This window comes from Bufo gargarizans, chromosome 5, assembly GCF_014858855.1.
Source record: "Bufo gargarizans isolate SCDJY-AF-19 chromosome 5, ASM1485885v1, whole genome shotgun sequence".
In the NCBI taxonomy this organism is placed as follows: domain Eukaryota; kingdom Metazoa; phylum Chordata; class Amphibia; order Anura; family Bufonidae; genus Bufo; species Bufo gargarizans.
Window position 1 is genome coordinate 187,526,289 of NC_058084.1, and position 26,506 is coordinate 187,552,794.

The 26,506-nt window shown below is 44.6% G+C and overlaps 1 protein-coding gene across 1 annotated transcript; it reads right to left on the reverse strand.

Annotated features, from left to right (window-relative positions):
* Positions 1-16,970: 16,970 nt before the first annotated feature.
* On the reverse strand, positions 16,971-25,588 carry LOC122939374 (cyclin-dependent kinase 5 activator 1-like; the record flags this gene model as incomplete). Its single annotated transcript, XM_044295440.1, has 2 exons — positions 25,043-25,588; positions 16,971-16,982 (listed from the first exon to the last, which is right to left on the reverse strand). Coding segments are annotated over exons 1-2 (558 nt in total), but the record flags the coding sequence as incomplete, so codon positions are not given.
* Positions 25,589-26,506: the final 918 nt, after the last annotated feature.

Genomic DNA, 26,506 nt, shown 5'->3' on the forward strand with positions numbered 1-26,506 from the left:
GAGCCACCGCCAGAGTGCCCCCCACTTCCACCTGGCACAGGTGGCTTTTGTCCATAGTCTCTGAAGTTCCTGTGGCACACAACATCCTGGCATATAATGAGTGGCGGAAGGCATAGTTGGTGTCCATGGGTTCCCCCCGATGGGGACAGTCAGCCCTTATGTGTCCAGGCTCCTGACAACGCCAGCAGACCACCGGGTTGGGGTCGGCAGGGGGTACATCCCGGGCGGGTCTAGCTGGCACCGGCCGCCGGGTCTGGGGTGGAGTTTTACCGGGATTTGACTGGCCCCCTCCCAAAAGAACCCCCCTGTAGATTTCTGGTGGCCTCATAGCGCTCCACCAGGTCGACCATCTCCAGGGCATTATTCGGAGACACCTGGCCGATCCAGTGCTGGAGAGGGTACGGCAAAGCCCTCCAAAACACATCCGCCAACAGCCGATCCAACATAGCAGTGGGAGTCAACATGTCCGGCTGCAGTCATTTTTGCAAACGGTGCAGCAGATCATAATATTGTGGTCTAGCGGGTTCAGCCGGGTTAAATTCCCACTGATGCACCCTCTGGGCCCGGACCAATACATTCACCCCGAGTCTCGCCAGGATCTCACCTTTTACTGTCGGGTAGTCAGCCGCCTGATCATCGGGGAGATCAAACAATACTTGCTGGGGACCGGACGCCAGGAACGGAGCAACGACCTCAGCCCACTGGTCTCGGGGTAACTTTTCCCTCACGGCCACTTTTTCGAAGACCGCCAGATAGGTCTCAACGTCATCCGAGGGAGTCATCTTCGGAATCGCCGCGCAGACAGCTTTCCGGGCATCGTGGACATTCTGGGACGCTCCTGACGCCTGCAACGCCATCACATGTTGCAATAGCAGCTGGTTCGTTTCTTGTTGCTGCTTGTTAGCCTCCCGCTGCTGCAAGTTAGCCTCCACAAGGGCCTTCACGACCGCCTCCATTTTGTCAGGGGATACGGGTCGTAACCTTGCCGGCTTAATGTAGGACATGCACTTGTGCCCGGATAAACAAAAACTTTTCGGCCTTCAGGCCTGCCTCACTGCGTTTGCCCGCATGCGACACCAAATGTGGGGATTCGCTTTGGTAGGCAGGGTAAGCGGACGCAGTACAGAGGCAAAAACAAGGTTTAAATCAAAGTTCAGTGTTTATTCACACATAGCAAGAAAACAAGCCAAAAGAAAGTGTTCAGTTTTGGTGCCTGTTCACACCACACAAAGTTCACAGTGCAAAAAGACGTCACCTGGTCAGCAGATGATTTTCACCCAGAGTCCGCAGCAGTCTTTAGTGGCCTGTTTCCCCAGCCTATGGCTCACACAAACAGATGACTCAGTGTCTCCAAACCACAGACTCCTCAGCTCCTCTGTCATGGAGGATAATCCACCACCTGAACATGCTGGCTGGGTTTTTTATATTCCAGCCAAAACCCGGCCTGGAACCATGGGGAACAGCCACCCACCCTGCTCTTTGGCTGCTCCCAATAAGAACCGGCCCGGATTGGCTTTACAGCCATTCTAACAGTTGAAGTGTCAGATTGCACTACAGACCTGACACTTCAGGAAAAAACCCGGTTCTTACCTCACCGAGGCCAGGAACCTCGGTGACACGTATCTTCCGTCAAAGACGGCTCCTTGTTCCTTCTTACAATATATACAGTATACTGTCCTCTGTAGTATATATACAGTATACTGTCCTCTGTAGTGTGTATATATATATATATATATATATATACATATATATATACATACACTACGTGCAGAATTATTAGGCAAATGAGTATTTTGACCACATCATCCTCTTTATGCATGTTGTCTTACTCCAAGCTGTATAGGCTTGAAAGCCTACTACCAATTAAGCATATTAGGTGATGTGCATCTCTGTAATGAGAAGGGGTGTGGTCTAATGACATCAACACCCTATATCAGGTGTGCATAATTATTAGGCAACTTCCTTTCCTTTGGCAAAATGGGTCAAAAGAAGGACTTGACAGGCTCAGAAAAGTCAAAAATAGTGAGATATCTTGCAGAGGGATGCAGCACTCTTAAAATTGCAAAGCTTCTGAAGCGTGATCATCGAACAATCAAGCGTTTCATTCAAAATAGTCAACAGGGTCGCAAGAAGCGTGTGGAAAAACCAAGGCGCAAAATAACTGCCCATGAACTGAGAAAAGTCAAGCGTGCAGCTGCCAAGATGCCACTTGCCACCAGTTTGGCCATATTTCAGAGCTGCAACATCACTGGAGTGCCCAAAAGCACAAGGTGTACAATACTCAGAGACATGGCCAAGGTAAGAAAGGCTGAAAGACGACCACCACTGAACAAGACACACAAGCTGAAACGTCAAGACTGGGCCAAGAAATATCTCAAGACCCTTTTTCTAAGGTTTTATGGACTGATGAAATGAGAGTGAGTCTTGATGGGCCAGATGGATGGGCCCGTGGCTGGATTGGTAAAGGGCAGAGAGCTCCAGTCCGACTCAGACGCCAGCAAGGTGGAGGTGGAGTACTGGTTTGTGCTGGTATCATCAAAGATGAGCTTGTGGGGCCTTTTTGGGTTGAGGATGGAGTCAAGCTCAACTCCCAGTCCTACTGCCAGTTTCTGGAAGACACCTTCTTCAAGCAGTGGTACAGGAAGAAGTCTGCAAGGTAAGAAAAACATGATTTTCATGCAGGACAATGCTCCATCACACGCGTCCAAGTACTCCACAGCGTGGCTGGCAAGAAAGGGTATAAAAGAAGAAAATCTAATGACATGGCCTCCTTGTTCACCTGATCTGAACCCCATTGAGAACCTGTGGTCCATCATCAAATGTGAGATTTACAAGGAGGGAAAACAGTACACCTCTCTGAACAGTGTCTGGGAGGCTGTGGTTGCTGCTGCACGCAATGTTGATGGTGAACAGATCAAAACACTGACAGAATCCATGGATGGCAGGCTTTTGAGTGTCCTTGCAAAGAAAGGTGGCTATATTGGTCACTGATTTGTTTTTGTTTTGTTTTTGAATGTCAGAAATGTATATTTGTGAATGTTGAGATGTTATATTGGTTTCACTGGTAAAAATAAATAATTGAAATGGGTATATATTTGTTTTTTGTTAAGTTGCCTAATAATTATGTACAGTAATAGTCACCTGCACACACAGATATACCCCTAAAATAGCTAAAACTAAAAACAAACTAAAAACTACTTCCAAAAATATTCAGCTTTGATATTAATGAGTTTTTTGGGTTCATTGAGAACATGGTTGTTGTTCAATAATAAAATTAATCCTCAAAAATACAACTTGCCTAATAATTCTGCACTCCCTGTATATATATATATATATATATATATATATAGTATACTGTCCTCTGTAGTATATATACGGTATACTGTCCTCTGTAGTGTATATATATATATATATATATATAGTATACTGTCCTCTGTACTATATATATATATATATATATATATATATAGTATACTGTCCTCTGTAGTATATATACTGTTTACTTTCCTCTTCAGTGTTAATTACTTTACACAGTTTAGTGTCATCTGCGAAAATTTATACTTTACTATGCAAACCTTCTACAAGATCATTAATAAATATATTGAAGAGAATAGGGCCCAGTACTGACCCCTGAGGTACCCCACTAGTGACAGTGACCCAATCTGAGTGTGTACCATTAATAACCACCCTCTGTTTTCTGTCACTGAGACAGTTACTTACCCACTTACAGATGTTTTCTCCCAGTCCGAGCATTCTCATTTTATATACTAACCTTTTATGTGGTACAGTGTCAAATGCTTTGGAGAAGTCCAGATACACGACATCCATTGATTCGCCGCTGTCAAGTCTAGAACTTACCTCCTCATAGAAACTGATTAAATTTGTTTGACATGATCGATCCCTCACAAAGCCATGCTGATATGGCGTTATTTGCTTATTTCCGTTAAGATGCTCTAACATAGCATCTCTCAGAAAACCTTCAAACAGTTTACCCACAACAGATGTCAAACTTACCGGCCTATAGTTTCCAGGCTCTGTTTTTGGTCCCTTTTTGAATATTGGCACCACATTTGCCATGCGCCAATCCTGTGGGACATTCCCTGTCAGTATAGAATCTGCAAATATCAGAAATAAGGGTCTGGCTATGACATTACTTAATTCCCTTAGGATACGGGGGTGTATGCCATCCGGTCCTGGCGATTTGTCTATTTTAATCTTTTTAAGTCGCTGATGTACTTCTTCCTGGGTCAGACAGGGCTTTATCTGCTTTATACACCAAACAATGATTGTCTTTAAAGTAGATTTAAAATGTATATTTCCTTTACTTTTACAGCGATCAACAAGTTATTGACAGAAGTCAAAAAAGTACAGCAGGAGCAGTGCGACCGTATGAGAAAATTCAGGGCGCAGCTGCTGAAAAGGGTGAGGGACGATCTGACCCTAGAAGAGGAGGCCAACAAAAGGGCCATGGATGGACTGCTGCAAAAAAATCAAAGAAATAAAAAAATTGCCGTAATTTTTTTTTTCATTTGCTTTTTGGGGCTGTTTTTTTATTTAAATATTGTTTTATAAAACTTTATTGTTCTATAAAATTTGTTGTGTTTTGTTTTTAGTCTGGGCCAAAGTAATAATTCATTATCATTACATACAGCAGCCGCAGTTACATGGAAACAGGGTAATAGACATGGCGCCGCTTATGGTCGGAGCCCCGAACGCTAGTGTGAAAGTAGCCTTACCGTGTACCTAATGCTGTCTGTCCTCCTGACCGTGGAATAAAGGGGCCTTACAACAAATGTCTAAAATTACACCGTAACATTACATAAAAAACACACGTTATCAAACTGTAAAAAATGTATTTATTAAAACAAAAATAATAAAGAAAGCCTCTATGGCAACTTTTTCAGCTCCGAAACTATTTTGTCCAGTTTTCGGAGCTGGTGGAGGTTTATTTCCTCCATTTGCCGCAACTTCCGATTAAAGCGTTGCTGAATTTTTTTTAGCTCCGCTATATTTTTTTCGGAATTCTTGTTTGGTGGCCTCCAGCTCTCGTATGGCCATGTTCACAACTGGAAAAAAAAATAATTATAATTAAAATTAGGGTTACTTATAAGACAAATAGTGCATTTTTTTTATTTTAATATAACACTAGTTTCTGTTGTCCCCTCATTGTTACCACTTTTAACCCCTTCACGACTGGCCATTAAGCGTAGGCCTCAGCGAAACGTGACTTGATGCAGAGGGACAATCTATTATGGATATGGACCAACAAACACCCTGCCCCCAGGCATAATCGTTTGTGAACCGCGGTGCAAATGCAACTCAGCTAAACAGGCAGCCATGTTAACTATGGCTACTTTCACACCTGCGTTTTTTTTCTTTTTGTTCATGATAGTGCAAACGGATCCGTCCAGACTTTGCATTGAAAGTCAATGGGGGACGGATCCGTTTGAAAATTGAGCCATATTGTGTCAACTTCAAACGGATCCGTCCCCATTGACTTACATTGTAAGTCTGGACGGATCCGTTTGCCTCCGCACGGCCAGGCGGACACTCGATCGCTACAAGCTGCGATCAGGTGTCCACCTGCGGAGCGGAGGCCAAACGCTGCCAGACTGATGCATTCTGAGCGGATCCGCGTCCACTCAGAATGCATTATGGCTGGACGGAAGCGTCCGGGGCCGCTTGCGAGAGCCTTCAAACGGAACTCACAAGCGGAGCCCCGAACGCAAGTGTGAAAGTAGCCTGAGGGCTGCTATTTGTCAGATTCATTACACATGTGCATTACAGCTCCGGAGATGCAGGGTGTTGTGGCGATCTTGGGATGCTTGTGAATATGTTATGTATATCAAATTATAGTAATGTGTGCACATATTTACCCTCCCGGTGGGGGATGGAGACCACCTCTTCCTACTCTTCTGGAGCTGGGGGGGCAGAATCAGGTGGCTGGGAAGGTCCGGCTTCCTCCTCAGTGGCCTCTGTCTCGGCAACATCTTGGGGGGAAGTGGCCTCTACATTTTCCCACTCCTCCTCTATGGCCGCCTCGACATTTGCCCTCTCCTCCTCCATGGGCGCCTCCACATTTTCTCCCTGCTTCTTGTTAACTTTTTTTTTGTGTTTTTTTTTTTTTTTTGTGTTGGCGGATCGTGGGAAGGGGTTGACCTGTAATAATGACACAATGTTAAGAATTTACACAAACAACTCATAAACCATAACCAAGGTAAAGATCAAGAAATTCCTATATGGTGGAATCTGCATGGTATTATGAATTATGCCAATTGTGGATTTACCTTTTTTTTTTTTTTTTTAAATAGTCTAAGTTACAAGGTAGGATGAGGTAACATGGGATTTGTTAGGAAGGTGCCCTATAGGGTATTGTGACTGGGTATTGGATGCTTAGGTAAAGCAAACAACAGTTCGGAAATTAGATGAGGGGTTATTGGATGGTGTTATGTTGGGTATATAATTTTTGTGGCTGCCAGCGTTAGACTGTCTGCCAAGCCGCATTGTGAAGATCTGTTGATTTAGTTGTCACGGTAACTTTATAATTAGAAGGAGGCTTAAAGTCTCCCCTTTAAGTGTCACTTTGACGGTGACCGCCCCTTTAACAGTGACTTATGTCATTGCGTGACAGGGGATGTATGGAGCGGGCCTCTGCAGTGAGCCGGCTATATGATACAGCCGACATCCGGCCGCACTAACAGGAAGCGGCGATCTCGCCGCCCCTGCCATTCAACCCCTCGGGTACCACGATCAAGGCTCAGTGCGACATCTGTGACGTGATGCGCCTCCATCTTCCTTCCAATCGGAGCCCCTGCAGTGAAATCGCGGGGCTCCGATCGGTTGCCATGGCAGCATGGATGCTGCTGAAGCTATTCAGGCCGGCCATGGCTTTCTCCATACTGAGCTATGCACGAGGCACAGCGCAGAATGGAGTGTGTAAGAATCCTATTCACCGTAATAGATCTCTATTATGGTGAATAGGAGAGGGGATCAAAAGATCCCATGTACGAGGCCTCTATGGGGGGCTAATTGCTGTAAAAAAAAAAAACACCACTATATTAAAAGTTTGAATCCCCACCCTTTCCCAATTTTACATATAACATTTTTTTTCTAATGCAAAACATGGTAAATTAAATGGTGGCATAAAAAATGCATCTTGTCCCGCAAAAAAAAAGGCCTCATATAGCTATGTGAACGGAAAAAATAAAAATAAAATATTTGCATACACTCAATCTACAATGGGGACGGATCCGTTTGACGTTGACACAATATGGTGCAATTTCAAACGGATCCGTCCCCCATTGACTTTCAATGTAAAGTCTGGACAGATCCGTCTGACTACAAATTGGACTGAGACTTTTTTCTTAAATATAATGCAGACGGATCTGTTCTGAATGGATCCCATCGTACTGCATTATAGGAGCGGATCCATCTGTGCAGATACCAGACAGATCTGCTCCGAACACAAGTATGAAAGTAGCCTAAGCTGTAGGTCGAGTGTTGCTAATGCTAAATATTGTTCTCACATGCATGCAATATGAAATAAAATACAGTGCTGTAATACAATATTACTTACAGTGAGAATAATTTCTTCTTCATCCTTTTGAAATTGAATTTTGCCCATTTTCGATCGACGATTTTAAGACAGAAAACTCCACTGGAAGCAATGCAAAACCGAAACCAAAACCAGGGCACATGTCATGTGACACGATTACGTCACTCATAAGAAGTTGAAATCGCAATTTGATTATTATAACTTGAATTAATCGAATTGCGATTTCAACTTAAGCACTGCTATATTCCATATTAGGCTAGAATTAACGAATATGGAATATAGCAGTGCTAAGTTGAAATCGCAATTCGATTATTATAACTTAAATTAATCGAATTGCGATTTCAACTTAAGCACTGCTATATTCCATATTAGGCTAGAATTAACGAATATGGAATATAGCAGTGTTAAGTTGAAATCGCAATTCGATTATTATAACTTGTAATAATCGAATTGCGATTTCAACTTTTTACGTATATTCTTAATATTGCTCTAACTTCGTCTTTTAGAATATTACGAATATTCTAAAAGACGAAGTTAGAGCAATATTACGAAATTTCGTAAAATACGCATATAGAATAGTTTACGAAATTTTGTAATATTGCTCTAACTTCGTCTTTTAGAATATTACGAATATTCTAAAAGACGAAGTTAGAGCAATATTAAGAATATACGTACAAGTTGAAATCGCAATTCGATTATAAAAACTTGAATTAATCGGATTGCGATTACAACTTAGCACTGCTATATTACATATTAGGCTAGAATGAACGAATATTGAATATAGCAGTGTTAAGTAGAAATCGCAATTCGATTATTATAACTTGAATTAATCGAATTGCGATTTCAACGTAATTCTCAAATCCGACAGTACATGCTAGTATATGGAGACGTTCCCATGGTGATGGGGACGCTCTATGAGCACGGAAGTCGGCAGAAGCGGCAACGGGCACTGACTGGAGCAGTAAAAAAACAAACAAAAAAAAATGAATATTCGATTTCGCGAATATATAGAACGATATTCTAAATATTCGCGAAATCTCGAAATTCGCAGTGCAGCCCGCAAAGGTACTTTCTGGTAAAAAATAAATACGATTTTTTCACTCAAATTGAAACAGATGGATTTAACTGACTTTCTTTCACTATCACAAATGCAGTGCAGGCCCAGTTGTTTTTACTAATTATATTTCACACAGCACAGGCCGCAAAGGTACTTTATGTAAAAAAAAAAGATAATTTTTTTTTTCACCCACAATGAAAAAGATGGATTTACCTGATTTACTTTCACTATAACAAATGCAGTGCAGGGCACAAATGTCCCCCTAGAATCTAACAGATGGATTTACTGAATTGATTACACTCACATATGCAGCACACGGGTACTTTACAGAAAAAATGTGAATATGTCACCTCCTGGGTCCCTGAACTCACAGACAGATTACTTATATTATTTCCCTTCCTCTGGCACATATGCAGTGCAGGTGAACTTAAAAAATGGGTATATGTTGCCCACTGAACTAAAAGAACAGGATTCAATTATTGTCCCTGGCACATATGCAGGTGCACTGCACTTGCACAAAATGGCCGCCGATGCCCACCTAACTAACAGACGCATAAAACCCATTTTTCTCAGGGCTCAGGTCAGGGTACAAAAATGTTGCATTGCACCCAGAAAAAAAATCTCTGTAGATCTCAGAGTTAGGCTACTTTCACACTAGCGTTGTTTTAATCCGGCGTTCAATTCCGACACCGGAACTGCCCGCCGGATCCGGAAAAACGTGTGAAAACGGATTACATTTGAATCCTGATCAGGCTTTCGATCACAATGGAAAAATGCATTGGAAAAAACGGATCCGCCATTTATGGACTTTAACTTTTTTTTCACATTTTTCGGGTTTAACATGCAAAAGCCGGATCCGTTTTGACTGAACACACGGGGCCGGATCCGGTGTTAATGCAAGTCAATGGGAAAAAAGCCTGATCAGGCGTTCAGTCAAAGTGTTCAGGCTTTTTGGCCGGAGGTAAAAATACTGCATGCTACGGTTTTCTTAAAAGCCTGATCAGTCAAAAAGACTGAACAGAAGACATCCTGATGCATCCTGAAGGACTGACTCTCCATTCAGAATGCATTAGGATAAAACTGATCAGTTCTTTTCCGGATTTGAGCCTCTAGGACGGAACTCAGCGCCGGAAAAGAAAAACGCTAGTGTGAAAGTACCCTTAACAACAAGTTCTGATAACAGATTATTTACTATTCTCTCCCTCACAGCAGCAGCATCCTATTCCTACACTAGTAAATGCTGAGTGACGTGCAATCTAACGTGACTCCAGCTTATATAGAGGCTGGGTCACATGCTGCACTGGCTAATCACAGCCGTGCCATTAGTATGCATGGCTGTGATGGCTTCTAAGGGCACACAAGTTAAACGCTTGTTAATTGACTGCCCTGCAGCCTTTCAAAAAGTGCCATTAAATCGCCGAACACCGAATTTGAACCCGAACTTTTACTGAAATGTTCAAGTCCGTGGTAAAAAAATCGCAAAGTTCAGTACGAACCTGAACTTTACAGTTTGGGTTCGCTCAACCATAGTTATCTCCACTTTTCTTAGTAGAAAAATGGCAAAAAATGTCTACAAATATGTCATACACTAAAAACTCTACGTTACTTCAGAGTTATTCATATGTGTTGCAAACAAAAGGTGCAGGGCTTAAAAAAAAAAAGGGCATTGGGCTGAGCGCCAAAAATTGCCTAAATACACATACAAATCTGGGCCACTATCATTTCAGTCTACAGCATTACAAGGAACAGCAAATATATCTTGTCACTGAGACCTGGGCGGGTTGAAGAGACTGGTCATTAGACTGTAGGCCCTTTCACATGGACTTATAACTAGGAATGAGCGTTCCTGGGATCAGAGTTTCAGACCAGTCATGCGACTGTCTAAATAGGGGGATTTTCCTGCTTGTTAGCTCATCAGATTTCTTATGCAGCTGCAAAAATAATCATTTGTGGGCAGCACTTCTCCTCATGTAAAGGGGATATGCTTCCAATGGTATAGCAACAATAGGCCATTTAATGTTGTGTATGTGCCTTTTAAAAGAACGGTGATTGGCTTTAGGGATGAGCGAACCCGAACTGTATAGTTCGGGTTCATACCGAATTTTGGGGTGTCCGTGACACGAACCCGGACATTTTCGTAAAAGTCTGGGTTCGGGTTCGGTGTTCGTCGCTTTCTTGGCGCTTTTTGAAAGGCTGCAAAGCAGCCAATCAACAAGCGTCATACTACTTGCCCCAAGAGGCCATCACATGGCTCTGATTGGCCAGATCACCATGTGACCCAGCCTCTATTTAAGCTGGACTCACATAGCACCGCCCGTCACTCTGCTCTGATTAGCGTAGGGAGAGGTTGCAGCTGCGACAGTAGGGCGGGATTAGGCTGATTAACTCCTCCAAAAGACTCCATCCAGTGATCGATCTGCAGCTGTGGATGATTGAACTGCTGCTATTGAATTGCTCACTGTCTTTAGGCTGCCCAGAGGGTTTTTCAGTCACTTTTTTCTGGGGTGATCGGCGGCCATTTTGTGTCTTGTGTTGCGCCAGCACAAGCTGCCACCGAGTGCATTTAACCCTCAATGGTGTGGTTGTTTTTTGGCTAAAGCCTACATAAGGGTCAAGCTGTCACACCAAGTGCATTTAACCAGCAATATTCTGTTTATTTTTTGGCCATATACTACATCAGGGGCAAGCTGCGCCTGTCACCAAGTGCATTTAACCCTCAATGGTGTGGTTGTTTTTTGGCTAAAGCCTACATCAGGGTCAAGCTGTCACACCAAGTGCATTTAACCAGCAATAGTCTGTTTATTTTTTGGCCATATACTACATCAGGGGCAAGCTGCACCTGTCACCAAGTGCATTTAACCCTCAATGGTGTGGTTGTTTTTAGGCTAAATCCTACATCAGGATGAAGCTGTCACACCAAGTGCATTTAACCAGCAATAGTGTGGTTATTTTTTGGCCATATACTACATGAGGGGCAAGCTGCGCCTGTCACCAAGTGCATTTAACCCTCAGTAGTGTGGTTGGTCAAGCTGTCACACCAAGTGCATTTAACCAGCAATAGTCTGTTTATTTTTTGGCCATATACTACATCAGGGGCAAGCTGTCACCAAGTGCATTTAACCCTCAATGGTGTGGTTGTTTTTTGGCTAAATCCTACATCAGGGTGAAGCTGTCACACCAAGTGCATTTACCAGCAATAGTCTGTTTATTTTTTGGCCATATACTACATCAGGGGCAAGCTGCGCCTGTCACCAAGTGCATTTAACCCTCAGTAGTGTGGTTGGTCAAGCTGTCACACCAAGTGCATTTAACCAGCAATAGTCTGTTTATTTTTTGGCCATATACTACATCAGGGGCAAGCTGCGCCTGTCACCAAGTGCATTTAACCCTCAGTAGTGTGGTTGGTCAAGCTGTCACACCAAGTGCATTTAACCATCAATAGTGTGGTTATTTTTTGGCCATATCCCAGTCTAATTCTGTCAGTAAACGTATACCTGTCACCCAGCGCCTAAATACTAGGCCTCAAGTTTATATCCAGCTAAATCTATCGTTACTGGTGTGGCTGGTCAAGTTATTTAGTGTCCATCAAAGCACAGTTTTTGTTCTGGGTTAAAATACAATTCCCAATTAAGCAATTTCCTAATTTAGTGGTTTCTGCTGTATCAGAGCTATTTGAGATCTATCCCTAAAAGGGTATATAATATTCAAGGTGCACATAGGGTCATTCTGAATAACTTCACACACACGCTACTGTGCATTTCCAAGTCTAATTCTGTCAGTAAATCTATACCTGTCACCCAGCGCCTAAATACTAGGCCTCAAATTTATATCCAGCTAAATCTGTCGTTACTGTTGTACTGTTGTGGCTGGGCAAGTTATTTAGTGTCCGTCAAAGCACATTTTTTGTTCTGGGTTGAAATACAATTCCCAATTTAGCAATTTCCTAATTTAGTGGTTTCTGCTGTATCAGGCCTACTTTAAATGTATCCCTAAAAGGGTATATCAGATTCAAGGTGCACATAGGGTCATTCTGAATAACTTCACACACACGCTACTGTGCATTTCCAAGTCTAATTCTGTCAGTAAACCTATACCTGTCACCCAGCGCCTAAATACTAGGCCTCAAATTTATATCCCGCTAAATCTGTCGTTACTGCTGTACTGTTGTGGCTGGGCAAGTTATTTAGTGTCCGTCAAAGCACAGTTTTTGTTCTGGGTTGAAATACAATTCCCAATTTAGCAATTTCCTAATTTAGTGGTTTCTGCTGTATCAGGCCTACTTTAAATACATCCCTAAAAGGGTATATCAGAATCAAGGTGCTGATAGGGTCATTCTCAATAACTTCACACACACACTACTGTGCATATCCCAGTCTAATTCTGTCCGTAAAATGTATACCTGTCACCCATCGCCTAAATACTAGGCCTCAAATTCATAGTCAGCTAAATCTGTGGTTACTGCTGTGCCTGTATTAGTGTAATACGATACCTAAATAGATATCCAGATAGTGTTAGGTGTCTGTAAAAAAAGGCCTGAATTTGAATTCAATACATTGGGGCAAATAATATTTTTGTTGTTGTGGTGAATGATAACAATGAGGAAAACATCTAGTAAGGGACGCGGACGTGGACATGGTCGTGGTGGTGTTAGTGGACCCTCTGGTGCTGGGAGAGGACGTGGCCGTTCTGCCACATCCACACGTCCTAGTGTATCAACTACCTCATGTCCCAGTAGCCGCCAGAATTTACAGCGAAATATGGTGGGGCCCAATGCCGTTCTAAGGATGGTAAAGCCTGAGCAGGTACAGGCATTAGTCAATTGGGTGGCCGACAGTGGATCCAGCACGTTCACATTATCTCCCACCCAGTCTTCTGCAGAAAGCGCACAGATGGCGCCTGAAAACCAACCCCATCAGTCTGTCACATCACCCCCATGCATATCAGGGAAAATGTCTGAGCCTCAAGTTATGCAGCAGTCTCTTATGCTGTTTGAAGACTCTGCTGGCAGGGTTTCCCAAGGGCATCCACCTAGCCCTTCCCCAGCGGTGGAAGACATAGAATGCACTGACGCACAACCACTTATGTTTCCTGATGATGAGGACATGGGAATACCACCTCAGCAAGTCTCTGATGATGACGAAACACAGGTGCCAACTGCTGCGTCTTTCTGCAGTGTGCAGACTGAACAGGAGGTCAGGGATCAAGACTGGGTGGAAGACGATGCAGGGGACGATGAGGTCCTAGACCCCACATGGAATGAAGGTCGTGCCACTGACTTTCACAGTTCGGAGGAAGAGGCAGTGGTGGGACCGAGCCAACAGCGTAGCAAAAGAGGGAGCAGTGGGCAAAAGCAGAACACCCGCCGCCAAGAGACTCCGCCTGCTACTGACCGCCGCCATCTGGGACCGAGCACCCCAAAGGCAGCTTCAAGGAGTTCCCTGGCATGGCACTTCTTCAAACAATGTGCTGACGACAAGACCCGAGTGGTTTGCACGCTGTGCCATCAGAGCCTGAAGTGAGGCATTAACGTTCTGAACCTTAGCACAACCTGCATGACCAGGCACCTGCATGCAAAGCATGAACTGCAGTGGAGTAAAAACCTTAAAAACAAGGAAGTCACTCAGGCTCCCCCTGCTACCTCTTCTGCTGCTGCCGCCTCGGCCTCTTCTGCTGCTGCCGCCTCCGCCTCTTCTGCTGCTGCCACCTCCGCCTCTTCCTCCGCCTCTGGAGGAACGTTGGCACCTGCCGCCCAGCAAACAGGGGATGTACCACCAACACCACCACCACCTCCGTCACCAAGCATCTCAACCATGTCACACGGCAGCGTTCAGCTCTCCATCTCACAAACATTTGAGAGAAAGCGTAAATTCCCACCTAGCCACCCTCGATCCCTGGCCCTGAATGCCAGCATTTCTAAACTACTGGCCTATGAAATGCTGTCATTTAGGCTGGTGGACACAGACAGCTTCAAACAGCTCATGTCGCTTGCTGTCCCACAGTATGTTGTTCCCAGCCGCCACTACTTCTCCAAGAGAGCCGTGCCTTCCCTGCACAACCAAGTATCCGATAAAATCAAGTGTGCACTGCGCAAAGCCATCTGTAGCAAGGTCCACCTAACCACAGATACGTGGACCAGTAAGCACGGCCAGGGGCGCTATATCTCCCTAACTGCACACTGGGTAAATGTAGTGGCAGCTGGGCCCCAGGCGGAGAGCTGTTTGGCGCACGTCCTTCCGCCGCCAAGGATCGCAGGGCAACATTCTTTGCCTCCTGTTGCCACCTCCTCCTTCTCGGCTTCCTCCTCCTCTTCTTCCACCTGCTCATCCAGTCAGACACACACCTTCACCACCAACTTCAGCACAGCCCGGGGTAAACGTCAGCAGGCCATTCTGAAACTCATATGTTTGGGGGACAGGCCCCACACCGCACAGGAGTTGTGGCGTGGTATAGAACAACAGACCGACGAGTGGTTGCTGCCGGTGAGCCTCAAGCCCGGCCTGGTGGTGTGCGATAATGGGCGAAATCTTGTTGCAGCTCTGGGACTAGCCGGTTTGGCGCACATCCCTTGCCTGGCGCATGTGCTGAATTTGGTGGTGCAGAAGTTCATTCACAACTACCCCGATACGTCAGAGCTGCTGCATAAAGTGCGGGCCGTCTGTTCGCGCTTCCGGCATTCACATCCTGCCGCTGCTCGCCTGTCTGCGCTACAGCGTAACTTAGGCCTTCCTGCTCACCGCCTCATATGCGACGTGCCCACCAGGTGGAACTCCACCTTGCACATGCTGGACAGACTGTGCGAGCAGCAGCAGGCCATAGTGGAGTTTCAGCTGCAGCACGCACGGGTCAGTCGCACTGCGGAACAGCACCACTTCACCACCAATGACTGGGCCTCCATGCGAGACCTGTGTGCCCTGTTGCTCTGTTTCGAGTACTCCACCAACATGGCCAGTGGCGATGACGCCGTTATCAGCGTTACAATACCACTTCTTTGTCTCCTTGAGAAAACACTTAGGGCGATGATGGAAGAGGAGGTGGCCCAGGAGGAGGAGGAGAAAGAGGGGTCATTTTTAGCACTTTCAGGCCAGTCTCTTCGAAGTGACTCAGAGGGAGGTTTTTTGCAACAGCAGAGGCCAGGTACAAATGTGGCCAGCCAGGGCCCACTACTGGAGGACGAGGATGAGGAGGAGGTGGAGGAGGATGAGGATGAAGCATGGTCACAGCGGGGTGGCACCCAACGCAGCTCGGGCCCATCACCGGTGCTTGGCTGGGGGGAAAGGCAGGACGATGACGATACGCCTCCCACAGAGGACAGCTTGTCCTTACCCCTGGGCAGCCTGGCACACATGAGCGACTACATGCTGCAGTGCCTGCGCAACGACAGCAGAGTTGCCCACATTTTAACGTGTGCGGACTACTGGGTTGCCACCCTGCTGGATCCACGCTACAAAGACAATGTGCCCACCTTACTTCCTGCACTGGAGCGTGATAGAAAGATGCGCGAGTACAAGCGCACGTTGGTAGACGCGCTACTGAGAGCATTCCCAAATGTCACAGGGGAACAAGTGGAAGCCCAAGCCAAGGCAGAGGAGGAGCAAGAGGTCGCCAAGGCAGCTGTGTCACGGCCAGCTCCTCTGAGGGCAGGGTTAGCATGGCAGAGATGTGGAAAAGTTTTGTCAACACGCCATAGCTAACTGCACCACCACCTGATACGCAACGTGTTAGCAGGAGGCAACATTTCACTAACATGGTGGAACAGTACGTGTGCACATCCCTCCACGTACTGACTGATGGTTTGGCCCCATTCAACTTCTGGGTCTCTAAATTGTCCACGTGGCCAGAGCTAGCTTTTTATGCCTTGGAGGTGCTGGCCTGCCCGGCGGCCAGCGTTTTGTCTGAACGTGTATTCAGCACGGCAGGGGGCGTCATTACAGACAAACGCAGCCGCCTGTCTACAGCCAATGTGGACAAGCTGACGTTCATAAAAATGAACCAGGCATGGATCCCACAGGACCTGTCCATCCCTTGTGCAGATTAGACATTAACTACCTCCCCTTAACCATATATTATTGTACTCCAGGGCACTTCCTCATTCAATCCTATTTTTATTTTCATTTTACCATTATATTGCGAGGCTACCCAAAGTTGAATGAACCTCTCCTCTGTCTGGGTGCCGGGGCCTAAATATATGCCAATGGACTGTTCCAATGTTGGGTGACGTGAAGCCTGATTCTCTGCTATGACATGCAGACTAATTATCTGCTGACATGAAGCCAGATTCTCTGTTATGGGACCTCTCTCCTCTGCCTGGGTGCCTGAGCTTAAATATATGCCAATAGACTGTTGCAGTGGTGGCTGACGTGAAGCCTGATTCTCTGCTATGATATGCAGACTGATTCTCTGCTGACATGAAGACAGATTCTCTGTTACGGGACCTCTCTCCTCTGCCTGTGTGCTGGGCCTAAATATATGACAATGGACTGTTGCAGTGGTGGCTGACGTGAAGCCTCATTATCTGCTATGACATGCAAACTGATTCTCTGCTGACATGAAGACAGATTCTCTGTTACGGGACCTCTCTCCTCTGCCTGGGTGCCTGGGCCTAAATATATGCCAATGGACTGTTCCAATGTTGGATGACGTGAAGCCTGATTCTCTGCTATGACATGCAGACTGATTCTCTTCTGACATGAAGCCAGATTGTCTGTTACGGGACCTCTCTCCTCTGCCTGGGTGCCGGGGCCTAAATATCTGAGAATGGACTGTTCCAGTGGTGGGTGACGTGAAGCCAGATTCTCTGCTATGGGACCTCTCTCCAATTGATATTGGTTAATTTTTATTTATTTTATTTTTATTTTTATTCATTTCCCTATCCACATTTGTTTGCATGGGATTTACCTACATGTTGCTGCCTTTTGCAGCCCTCTAGCCCTTTCCTGGGCTGTTTTTCAGCCTTTTTAGTGCCGAAAAGTTCGGGTCCCCATTGACTTCAATGGGGTTCGGGTTCGGGACGAAGTTCGGATCGGGTTCGGATCCCGAACCCGAACATTTCCGGGAAGTTCGGCCGAACTTCTCGAACCCGAACATCCACGTGTCCGCTCAACTCTAATTGGCTTGTTATGGCCCTGGGCCATGTAAAAGGACCCTATGTCTTAACTGGTCAGAGAGCATGCAGACTTGCCCATCCATATGTTATTGCTGAACGCTCAAGACATTTGAGTGATACACAGAACTATTGATTGATCCATTAAGATGCATTCTTAAAATTTACAATGAAATGAGATTTGATGTTAAAAAAAAAGTTACATTGAAAAAAGTTTAGAAAATATATTGATTTTATTTAAGTAATTTTATGCACAACTGAAACTGCCATAACAGATGCTAATGGTATAGGCAGTGCAGAGATATCCTGATGGATGTTGCAAGGGTGGATGCACAGCCCATTCAACTGAGCGGGGGTACTATACCAACAATGATATTAACTGTTTACAAACAAAACACTTGGCCTCCAGGGATATTAGAATTAACACTTTCATTCTTCTTGACCACCAGGGATTTTAGCTTTTAACCAGGGGTGTAGTTAAAGGCTCAGGGTCCCTGGTGCCAGAGTTCAGCTTGGGGTCCACTTCACTCTGCGTTGGTGCACCTAGCTTTTCCAGTCAGGTCACAGTGCGCTCTGTACGTCCTGACGCTGCAGGTAGCCAGGACACAGCAGCGCAGGCCCTGAGAAGAGCGAGCAGGAGGAGGGGTAATTACTGTACAGCGCTCACAGCGCTTCTCTCCCCCTCCTCCTGCAGACTAGTGAGCGCTTCCATTATAGAAGTGCTCATTAGTATTCCCTTTATAAGATGCACTGCATCCTATAAAGGGAAAAGTACAGCACCACTGGCTTAGGGGCCGGTCATAACTGCGACCGCTGCGACCCCTATAGTTACACCAGTGCTTTTACCCCTTTATTACCCTACACCACCAGTTATGTTACCATTTATGGTTCAATTTGTTTTTATTGGAAACCATGTAAGCTTAGACATATGTAACATATGTAGGTTTCTGAATTACATGTCACATCAGTGTACAGATATAAAGTAAACAATCCGCAATCAAAATGAAAGGATGGGGGGGAGGAAGACGAGACAAAGGAGCCGGGGGAGGGAAGGAAGGGGGGGGGGGGTGAAAAGATAGTGTCAAGTAGACCTGACAAGATTTTATTGCAGCCAGACTGAACAGACTACGTTAAGTAATAGAGCCTGAGGTCAACCAACCCGAGAAACCCCTCGAAGAGCGAAACTGATACCAGGCCTCCCATTGTTTAGCGTGCGCCACGCCCAAGCCTTGGTCTTCCGCACCCAACTCTTCCAGGCGCGCCAGAGAATCCAAAGCCCCAACCAAGGTCACTCTGAGGAGAGTTTCTGTTGAACGCCAAACTCAAGGAATTATTTGGCGCATTGCTATGATAAAGAATCTGAGGACGCCTTTCTTGATCCCCTTAATTCTGCCCGAGTAAACTGAAAGAAGAGCTAGCTGAGGAGAGATAGGCGTACAGACTTTGTATAGATGGTCATAGAGCGAGAATACCTCACGCCAAAGTGTTGCTACTCCTGGGCATTCCCACCAGATGTGTAACATAGTGCCTCTAGAGTTCAAACATCTCCAACAAGTGTCCGGAACAGTGGGGTAAAATTGGCTAAGCTTGACCGGGGTCCTATACCACCTAGACCAGATCTTGTAATTGAGTTCCTGGATCTTACAGGAGATAGAGGACTTATGAGTGAACAGAAGGTATCTCTTCCATTGATCAGGTGTTAGGGTACATCCCAACTCAGATTCCCATGATTGCATAATTTTCTTGGTCGGAGCAGGGAATTCTTCCGAGTCGTCCCCGATCTCTCCCGAATTCAGAATAGCATATATGAGAGATATAGAATGCCCGGGAGCAGAAGTAGCTAGGCATAATTTCTCAAAGTCAGATAAGGATGATTGAAGTTGCGTACCGGGTGCCAGAGATCCAGTGAAACTGCGCAGTTGTAAGTAGTGGAACCATCTCCCTGGTGCATCAGGAATAAGATGTCCTATGTCTTTAAGTTCCTTAATCCCTCTATCAGAATATATGTCTTTGACCCTGATCTGAGGCTTGGAGTTTAACCCGAAAGATGGTAGGGCTGACAGTGTGGCAGGTATCAGCGGGTGACCAGATATGTTTGTGAGAGGGTCAGGAATTGTGGTCAATCGGGCCGTTGAGGCAAATCTGGACCAAATATCTACTAAGGAAGAGAGGAAAGGCGATAGCCTTTGGATGGGTATATGGGTCAAGGTGCTTGTCGGAAACCAAAAAATGCCTGGGATTAGACCAGGGGCTAGGGCATGTTCTAGTTCAACCCAGAGCTTCCTCTCAAGGTTATAGGTAAGATCAATCACGCAATTGGCAATCGCCGCTCTGTAGTATGATAGGAAATCAGGTAACCCTGTTCCCCCGTGGTCCTTGGATCTAATCATAAGATTGTAGCTCAGTCTGGCCTTGGACCTACCCCAGATAAAGCGGGAGGCAAGCTTTCTTAGTCGTGTAAAGTAAGAGGCTGGGATCCTACAGGGAATTGTCTGAAATAGATATAGGAGTCTGGGTAGAACATCCATTTTTAAGGTGTTGATTCTACCGAACCAGGAGACATTTAAGGCTGACCAAGAACTCAGGTTATTTTCAATGGTGTGGAGTATAGGGAGGTAGTTGAGCTTGAACAGATGGGAAGTATCAGAAGAGATGTAAGTTCTCAGGTGTTTAAGCTTATTTGGGGCCCATTTAAAAGCAAATGAGTCTTTAAGTGTGGTAACATCTCTGGAAGGGAGGGTGATATTTAGAAGTTCAGATTTTTGGATGTTGACTTTAAAGTTAGACAATGTCCCAAAAATCTGAAATTCCTTCAGAACTGAGGGAAGTCCAATTCTAGGTGAAGTTAGGTATAATAAGAGATCGTCGGCGAACAGTGATAGTTTGTGTTCTACGTTGCCAATGTGTATGCCTTTTACTGCATCATTGTCTCGCAGGGCATTACTTAAGGATTCCATCACAAGAATGTAAAGGAACGTGGAAAGGGGGCATCCCTGTCTCGTACCATTTGAGATAGGGAAGGGATCCGACAGAGTACCATTGACACGAACCCGAGCAGTGGGACCAGAGTATAAGGCCATGATTCTATTGATCATCTTCGGACCTACCCCAATATGTGTCAAGGTCCTTTCCAGGAAGTGCCAACTGACCTTGTTGAAGGCCTTCTCTGCATCTACCGAGAGCAGGCACATAGGGATCTTTAGTTGTTTAGCTTTAGAGATCAGACTTATAGATTTAATGGTGTTGTCGCGGGCCTCATGTCCTGGGACGAATCCTACCTGCTCTCTATGGATACAATTTGGAATGTGGGGGTGTAATCTTAAGGCTAACATTTTGGCAAATATTTTCAAGTCGATATTAAGAAGGGAGATAGGTCTGTAATTGGAGCAAAGGGAGTGATCTTTGTCCGGTTTGGAGATCACCGTGATATGGGCTTGCAAGGTTTGAGATGGGAAAGGGCATGTGGCGGAAATAGAATTGAATGTATCTAGCAGTATGGGGGATAGGTCATCCCTAAAGCATTTGTTATGTTACCATTTAACCCATCAATATCCTAGATCACTCTTTCACCTCTTTCATACCCTAGACCACCATTTTGTTGCCATTAACCCCTTCATTACTCTGCTACGATTCTTAGTTTCACTATCTAGGTAAGTGATGGAAGAAAAATAATCAAACTTTCTAAATTGTGGGTGATATAGCAGCACATTAATTTCAATGGGTGCCATGTAATGCGCCAGTGCAAGGGAAATGAATATTAATTAGCCACTTATCAAAGCAGTAACAGCAGAGTATTAGATGAGCGATTTGCATTATACGTTGTGTATCTGTAATGTACATGCCGGGGGCTGCAATGCATGGAGGCCTTCACTTGTCTATATTCATTCCAAGCGTTATACATAGTAAAATTGTTTAAATATATAAATTTAAAGTGTACCTGTACTTGAAAGAAACGTTTGATACATTAGAGTGACACGTCAAAGATTTTTCTATCAGTGGTGGTCTGAGTACTGAGACCCCTCTGATCTGATCAAGGATAAGGAAGCGTTTACACAAAGTACTGTCTCCTCACTGCTGGAGATCAAATGCAAATGGGGTCATAGACTTTCTATTGAACCCATCTTCAGCAGTGAGGAGTAGGGATGAGCGGACCCGCACCGCCACGTTCAGGACCATACCGGACATTTGGGTGTCCGTGTACACAACCCGGATTTTGGCGCCAAAGTCCGTGTCCGGGTTCATTGTTCGTAATTTAAATAAAGCTTGTTGAAAGGCTGCAGAGCAGCCAATCATCGAGCGATTAAGCTGTGGGCACTTAAAAGCCATCACAGTCATGCCTAGTATTGGCATGGCTGTGATTGGCCAGCGCACCATGTGACCATGCATGCATAAATGCTGGATCACATGATGCGCCGCCATTCTGCTCTAACTAGTGTAGGGACAGGACGCTGCTGCAGGCAGGGAGAGTGTTAGGCTTTTATTAGTTTTAAAAAGTGTGCTGGTGACCTGTAGGCTTCATTGATCGGTGCAATACAGCTCTGTTGTACCAGTGATACAGAAATACCATACTTAATCGTGCTGTTCAATCTGAGGGTGACCTGTTGGCATTTTTCTTAGTGCAATCCTTTACACCAGTGACAGGGAGATATAATCAGTCTGTTAATTGTGTGGGTGAGAAATAGCTATTTTTTCGGTGAAAAAACCTTTACTTGCCGCTATCACAGGGATAAATAATACATAAATAGCAAATAGGCCAGCACTACTCACTGTTATTGCATTGATTCCAATACGTGGTGGTGCCTGTAGCGTTGAATCCTGGTCCTAGGATTCCCGTAGTAGCCAGAAAATGTGTAGAATAAGCCACGGCACTCCAAATGGATCCAATTGATTTCTTTATTACACCTTGTGCAGCAACGTTTTAACCTAATGGTCTTTATAAAGCTCCCCTATCAAGCTTATTCTACACATTTTAGGGATATATAATAGTTATTCAGCCATTTAATTGGGTCGGTGTAATTTACCTTTTTTGGTTAAAAAAACTGTAACTGCCACCATCACAGGGATATATAATAGTTATTCAGCCGGTTAATTTGGTCAGTGTGACCTACCTATTATTTATATATATATTTTTTTGTGCTAAACACCTCCTTTGCATCCGTGACACAGATATACAATTCTTCGTCTGTTAGGCAATTTTGTGGGTGACTGTAACAAAATGAGGAGAGAATCAACTAGGGGACGTGGCCGTGGTGCTGGTGTGGGTGGTGGAGCTCCTGCTGCAGGGAGAGGAAGTTGTTCATCTGTTCCATCTACGAGCCCAAATGAAACACCTTCCTCTGGTGCAGGCAGGCAAAAGGACATTGATGCGACATTTTGTAGGCCTGAATACCACTCTAATATTGGTGAGGCCAGAATAAGTGCAGACAGTAGTAGATTGGATGACTGAGAGTGCCTCCAGTTCCTTCACATTGTCTTCCACCCGGTCCACTGCTGAAAGTGCAGAGTTGGCATCGGTGGCCCAATCTGATAGGCGATTGAACTAAACTGTATTAGAAACATATTTTGGGAAATTCTCCCACTTGTACTTGCTTTATTGTGTGACAATATTGAATCACAGAAAAAATTTGGCTTAAACATAAATAAAAAAATGCCCTTTGATGTCAATGCATTTGTTATAAGGACTGTGAGACAACACCCTGATCTCCTCATTGAGAAGCAGTACAGCCTCAAAGCTGTGGCATTTAATTCAGTACCATGCTCTTACTTACAAGGGGCAAGAACCCTGAAATAGATGTCCATATGGTAGGTAACCAATATCGGAAATAAACCAGAAATAAAGGTGGTAAGTGCCGCAGCCTCTTTCTAGACCAGTGATGTCTATTGGTCATATAAACTGTGTGCAGCTCAGTCATATTCAAGTCAAGTAAAGGGATCTGGACAACAATATTAAGCACAACCACAATACAATGTACGCCGCTGTCCTCAGTATCCTGTGAGGGGGCCACAAATATAAATAATAATTATAAATAAATAATTAAAAATAAAAAAAAACACTTCTTTATCCTACATGAAACAGAACAAGCATTGTAGCATTTGCACTACATATTCATGATTTACAATGTAGTTTATATTTTTTTCCATTAATCTCTCATTTTTATTACATGAAAGTCCTCAAATAAAAAAATAAAAAAGACTAAGTTAAAACAGTGAAGTTCTGTTTAAGTTTAATAAAAGAAAATTCAGCATGTTTCAGAAACAATGTTACCTAAGTAACTTAAGTGCACTGGGTGTATAAAGCACAGAGTTCAATTCTTAGCAAAGCTCCAGCTGCCTTCTTCTTCTGTTCAGAAGACTTTGTGATGCTCTGTATTTGATCTTCACTTGTTTGAGGTTTCTGCTGCTATTTATTCGCCTCCTTGTTGTGCACCATTTGTTAATAAACTTGACATTGTGGTGCTGAGGTTGAAGAGGGGGTTAGTAGTTTCGAAACTACATTGGATGAGCCACAGTGCTCTGTCCTGGGTATTGCTCTTTACCTTCCTCTGACTTCTCTGCTTTCTTCATTGCAGAAGAGGGTACGCACTCTTCTTTTGTCTGTGCATGCATGTATCCAGCTATTGTACGCTGGGTCATCACATGCACCTTGCACACAGCACAGAGCACCAGCCCCAAAAGGGATATTACTGGTGATGTGCTGTCAACGGGGCATGATTTAGGAGCCTGGAAGACAAGTGACCAGTAGACAAAACGTCATCAATACTGGATCACAACAGAGCTTCCAGGGCCACATGACTGAGAGCTCGGAACAGGGAACGATTTTGTGAAGTAAGTTAAGTACAGTTAATAACTTAGTCCCTGGTTCTCCAGTTGTCACCTATAAAGAAATGCTCCGAGCCAAATAAAAATCATGCATTTGTAAAGTCCAGTCTGAAAATTTATGTCTTTGCACCATAGTGCAGCAATGTGAAAAATCAATGTCTGCTCTGAGAGCCATACGGTATAATTCCATTATTGAAATCTCTAAGAGATATCAATTTAAAAAATAAGAAGATCTAGGGACTTGAAAAAGAGCCAGAGCGGCTTGTGAGGGGGACATGTAATAAACCAGGAGTTCATACAATGCACCCTGGAGTCTTTCACATCCTGATCTTAAATCTCCAGGAGCCATGATAACTTATATGGCATATATGTATAACATGGTGGTCTCAGATGTAAATACCTCCCTAAAACATGGTCCCTTCACAAAATTTCATATTTTGGCCTCATTTTCTAATCCATCTTCTGTCCATCCAGATCACGCAGGACACAGGTTGTCTTATCGCCCTATAGCCTTCAGCTCAGCGAGTGTCTCGCTATAAATCTGGCGGTTGGAATTGATCTGCATCATCTTGGAGCTCATAATGTTGATGTAAGACAGGCATCGGTCCCAAAAGGCCGTCCTTGAGCCCACCAGGAATGGTGTTTCTGGATACCCAATTTCATTGCCGGTGTAGCAGTGGGTGATGAAGTAGCAGGTCAGGACCGACACTTGAAGCTGTTCTACGCTGTCTACCTCTGGGGAGATGAGGTCCCGGCATAGCATATAGAGGAAGACCACGCTGCCTGAGCTCAGGAAACTTACGGGTTGGCAACCCGAAGTAAGGAGATAGTTGTCAATACGTTTTAGCCATCCTATAACCTGTGTAGGGGAAAGATCAAGCTTATAGCACCTCCAACGTAGAAAGAGTCCGAGGCACCTCAGGAGCTCACTGGACGGGGTGTAGAGCACAACACGCCTCTGAGATGATTGTGCAGGGTCAATCCGACGCCGCTTGGCTGGTAAGTCGGGGAAGCAGTGGCTTCTCTTCATGGACTTCTTAAGTGCATTGTCCGCCATTGTTTTATAGTATCTCTCACTCCCTTTAAAGACAAAAATCCATTATATATATACAACTCTCACAAGCCAATACATTAGAGACATTAAAATACCATGTAAGGCTCTAGTCACATAGCACAAGCAACGCTGTTCTCCCTCATAAAATTACAAGACCATGATTGGACATGATGGACCCCCAAGTCAGTGAGGTATGTTGGACTCCGGTGGTTTCCATCATGGAAAGCACTTGTACGGATGTAGCAGGGTTAAACACATGGTTTATGAGACATGTTATCTAAATGCGTTAAGCAATTGCTTTTCAGGGGCTCATGTTTCAAGATAAGGCGATGAGTTAAGAAATTTGAGTTAAGAGTGTGTGTGTTACCTCTGCTACATCTGTATGTAATTCATGGTTTCTGGCATACATTAAAGGATTATTCAATTCTGGACATTCATGGCGATTCCATAAAATATGCCATAAATGGTGATAGGTCCAGGTTTCACTACTAGGAGCTGCAACTTATTGAAGAACAAGGCCCCATCTTGCAGCCACGGTGAATGGAGAGGTGGCCGCAGACACTGAGCTCTCTCCATTCAGTTCTATATGAGTTCTCGGAGCTAAAAGTGCTCAACTCTTTTCAGAACTCCCATAGAAATGGATGGAGAGAGCTGCAAATGCGTGGCCACCTATCAGACACTTAATGCTGTACGGGTTTCAGACACACTGCAAAAATAAGTGGCACAAGTGCACCGTGTCACCTAAGGGTATATTCACACATAGCAGTGGATTTTCCATTAGAGCCGCGTAATAACATTATTAAAAAGAACACAAGGTTTTTCCATGTTTTTTCGAGGAGATAATCGACTTCATGCTTCTGACAGGTGAAACACATTTATTTTATGCTTCACCTTTAAAAATCGCACAGCCAAATATCACAT